This window comes from Phyllopteryx taeniolatus, unplaced genomic scaffold (assembly GCF_024500385.1).
Source record: "Phyllopteryx taeniolatus isolate TA_2022b unplaced genomic scaffold, UOR_Ptae_1.2 contig_24, whole genome shotgun sequence".
Lineage (NCBI taxonomy): Eukaryota > Metazoa > Chordata > Actinopteri > Syngnathiformes > Syngnathidae > Phyllopteryx > Phyllopteryx taeniolatus.
In genome coordinates this window covers 502,861-506,857 of record NW_026903162.1, presented here as the reverse complement: position 1 = coordinate 506,857, position 3,997 = coordinate 502,861, and the positions used below count along the sequence as shown (strand labels likewise).

Genomic DNA, 3,997 nt, shown 5'->3' with positions numbered 1-3,997 from the left:
TTTTGTCTTGAGTTTGTTGTCACATTTCTGTCGGGCCAATTATACATACTCGTACACTCACTGTAGTAGTCTAGCCACGCTGCACCATTTGCATATCTGTTGTTGACCAATGCTGGCCACTCATGTGCCTGAGTAGCATCTTCAACATTTGCACAATCAACATTGTCCTTGATTATCGCACTACTAGTCACTTTACACTGCATACATTTCTTGAAGTCTCTGCGCCCTTTGCACAATGGTCATTGCACCGGACTATTGTTCTATTAGTCATTTCAAACTGCTCTAATTGCTAGAGGACATCTTTTTGTCAAAAAATAAAAAAAATTCTAATTATACCGGGATTACCACGTTATTGGTAACCTTGGTAACCTCAGTGACTGTTTTTGTCCCTATGTCTCAAAAGTGTTCTCTGTCAATTGACTGTCTGCTGTCGTACTAGAGCGGCTCCAACTACCGGAGATAAATTCCTTGTGTATTTTTGACAAACTTGGCAAATAAAGATGATTCTGATTCTGTATGTAAAGCTCTGACTTTGAAGAAAGTAATGAGAAATGGTGTAAATAAATAAATCTTTAAATTTTCTGGCATTCAGAAAATATAAATAATTTTGGTAATCCCGGTTGACCTAAAACAGGAAAAGTTTAGTCTAATTTCATGTCAGACAGTGAGAAAAAAGGCATATGTGTCTTTCAAAATCATGTACCTGTATGTAAATGTCTCATTTCAACTGTAGTGGACGTTATAGGTTCAGGACTTTTATTACGCTATTGGCCAGTTATTACATTATGGGTGTATTGTCACGATACGTTTTTAACTGGACCCAGAAGCAGGCAGAGGCTGAAGAAGTTTAGTGCAGAATGGTTTATTGAGAAGGGATTCGGAGGTGGATCCTTGAGGAGTACTGGCGGGTCGTCGAGACAGGGAGTGTGCGGCAGGTGGTGGCGTGAGAAAGTGGATGGCTTGACGGTGTGGTGCAAGAGATCAGCAAGGCAGGGAACACGGAAGGAGCACTGAGGACAATGAAGAACATGGAGATCAGAAATATTGCGAGGACTGGCGTAGCTTACGTGTAATAGAGAGTACCACGGGTGAACGTTAATACTCTGGCAGTGGAGTCTTGAATCTGGCAGGTGATGAAGGGTGATTGACAACAGGTCCGCGACCGAGGTGGTGCTGATTACTGGGAAGAGAGAGAGCGAGAGCGAGACGGCAAAAGGGGCGCAAAGTGCCACCCAAGCTCCAACAACGGAACTGCAGGGCACAGCTCATGACACCTATTACCTTTTAAAAAGGGCAAATTTATTACCTGATGGGCCGTTATTACATTATGGGCTGTTATTACGTTATGGGCTGTTATTACGTTATGGGTTTCCCCTGTAGAAGCCCATAACGTAGTAACGGCCCATAAGGTAAGAAATAATCCCTTTTTAAAATATAATAGATCCATAACGTAATGTAATAATACATTCAGTCTCACTTACTACTTTTGCAAGGATTTTTTTGTTTATCAGGCCAATAACGTAATAATCAGCCAATAACGTAATAAGTTATTACCCCCGGTGCCCCGGTAATAAGTTATTATGTTATTGGCCAAAAATTATTACGTTATAAGTTCAGGACTTTTATTATGTTATTGGCCAGTTATTACGTTATGCGCCTTTTACATTTTAAAAAGGGAAGCTTTTTAATGTTATGGGCTGCTATTACGTTATGGGCTGTTATTACGTTATGGACTTCTAGACGCACCAATGCGAGAATATGACCCTATGTGAGGAGGCACCCTTTTTAAATACAGAATGAGCTGGTGATAACTGGCACCTTAAATATGTTCGCAGGGCTCAGTATCTGTCTGCTTGTGCCCCGGTTAGATACATTAAAATTAGGCTAGCATTTTAGCCTGTGCTGGCAGTTAGATGTGGTCTGAGCAGGCATAAGTTAAAAACAACTTTCTGCCACCAAATTGTCACTTCCTTGGGCATATATCCAAGATATCTCATGTGTGGTATCCATCCATCCATCCATGTGTGGTATCCATCCATCCATTTTCTATACTGCTTATTCTGTTCAGGGTTGCGAGGAGCTGGAGTTGGAGCTCACGCCAGCTGACTTTGGGTGAAAGGCTGACTGATGTCTGGGACTGGTTACTAGGCAATCATAGGGCAGGGCACGTATCGAGAAAGACAACCTCTCACTCTCATTCCAATTCATCATGGTTGTGGTGTGGTTAAAACACACATTTTAAGTCTGATACAATCATTTATGGTGTGTGGTGCCCTCAGAATGTTGATGTCATTTTATTATGTTAATGTGGCACTTCCTTTACAGTCGTGCATCACATGAGCTTTGCTGTGAATGTGGACTGATTGATCTATTTTAAAAAGATTATGTGACAAGGGCACTGCTTTACAAAACACAATTCACCATTTATTTCTACCATGATACATACACAAACATCTGAAACCACATTGCACAACTTTTTTATAGAACAATTCTACATGAGTATATGTAAGAGATCGTGAAACCACACTGGTGTATAAGCATACCAACCTACCACATCATTATGGCCACTTGTATGCAATGTAATGTAATGAAAGTCTCAATCAAAACTGAGCATTATTATCTTTGTACGTAGCAGAATTTGTATTGACTCTAATTGCACGTGGTCATAAAGGTCGGTGTATGTGTAACAATATCTCTCTTCTGTGACTCCATTGTGCTTTCTATTTTATATATACAAAAGCTCCTCAGCTTTTCATAAAATATGACATTGCAAAGGAATTGAGAGACAGTTTCTTATCGTTTGATGGTACATTCTACATTGAGAGCCGAGCAGCTTCATAAGCACTTAAGCAGGAAAAAGTTGCAGAAAGCTCCCCGGGGACAGTCGCACATCTTCCCGATCCGAGCTCCTTTCCTAACCGCGCACTGTTCCCCAATGTCACACTGTAGGGACACACGACAGACAGCAAGGTTCAGCTTAAAAAGCAAAACACGTGTGTGTATATAGTAACTGTAAATCTATGAAATGATATACTGTAGTTATAAGTCTGTACCGTCGGTACTTGGCCGAATTTCTTCTCCCACAATGGCAGTCGTTTAGCCTGCAGCTTTTCAAGAACTTCCTGGAGAGCTCCAAGCTGCCACACAAACAGCAACATAGAGAAACATATGTGCAGCTAAATTGTATTTTCTGCGTGAAACTTTAAATGACAAAAATCTGAAATTATATTGGTAGGTGTTGCTCTAATCCACATTGTTCTACATGACCTAACATCAACTTAATTATTTAACAAACACTTAATTTAACAAAAATATTAACTACATTTGGTATTTTGCTGCTGATTAGGCAAAGCTTACCAGTTGCTTCTCACTGGTCAGGTTTGGACCTTTTGGGTAAAAATCACGCAGGGCTCTGGGGCTCAGCTCCTCCTCAGATTCGGTATCAAGGAATTGGGCTTGAGAGAGAGGACAGGAGTGCAGCAGCATGAGAAGCATCAGCGTGCACACGAGCGCGCCACCGAGTCGCCTGGAGCTCTGCATGGTTCGACTCCCGGTGCATGACATCGTCATCATGTAGCCTGACGTCTCAAATAGTGACTACATGACGCCCCAAACACCTTTTTATTTGATGCCTGCGATCAGCTTGCTCCACCTCACCATTGATTTTTTTTTCTCTCCCTCCCAATTTTTGTCATGCGTAACAGGCGCCTTGGGTGAGTCATCCAGTAAAAGTTGCTGGGCAAAATAAGCCTCAGGAAGTCAATGTGAACAACAGCACCACTACAGGGGGTCACTCCTATATACATGAAAGTCCTAAATGGGGGATGGATGAATGAAAGTATTTATTTAAGAGGTGATGTGATGTAATGGTTTAGTAATTGCACTCATAGGGTAATTATCTCGATTCTGAGAACACTGATTTGTTCAGCTTTTAATGTGCACCACAAGTCACTTCCAAAGAATGATACTGCGTATACGCTACTAGCAAATGGGCTAC

The 3,997-nt window shown here is 41.4% G+C and overlaps 1 protein-coding gene across 1 annotated transcript; it reads right to left on the bottom strand.

Annotated features, from left to right (window-relative positions):
• Positions 1-2,399: 2,399 nt before the first annotated feature.
• On the bottom strand, positions 2,400-3,661 carry cart3 (cocaine- and amphetamine-regulated transcript 3). The gene is made up of 3 exons (XM_061764845.1): positions 3,358-3,661; positions 3,054-3,137; positions 2,400-2,943 (listed from the first exon to the last, which is right to left on the bottom strand). The coding sequence occupies exons 1-3, from the start codon at positions 3,571-3,573 to the stop codon at positions 2,836-2,838; spliced, it is 408 nt and encodes a 135-aa protein (XP_061620829.1). The 5' UTR covers positions 3,574-3,661; the 3' UTR covers positions 2,400-2,835.
• Positions 3,662-3,997: the final 336 nt, after the last annotated feature.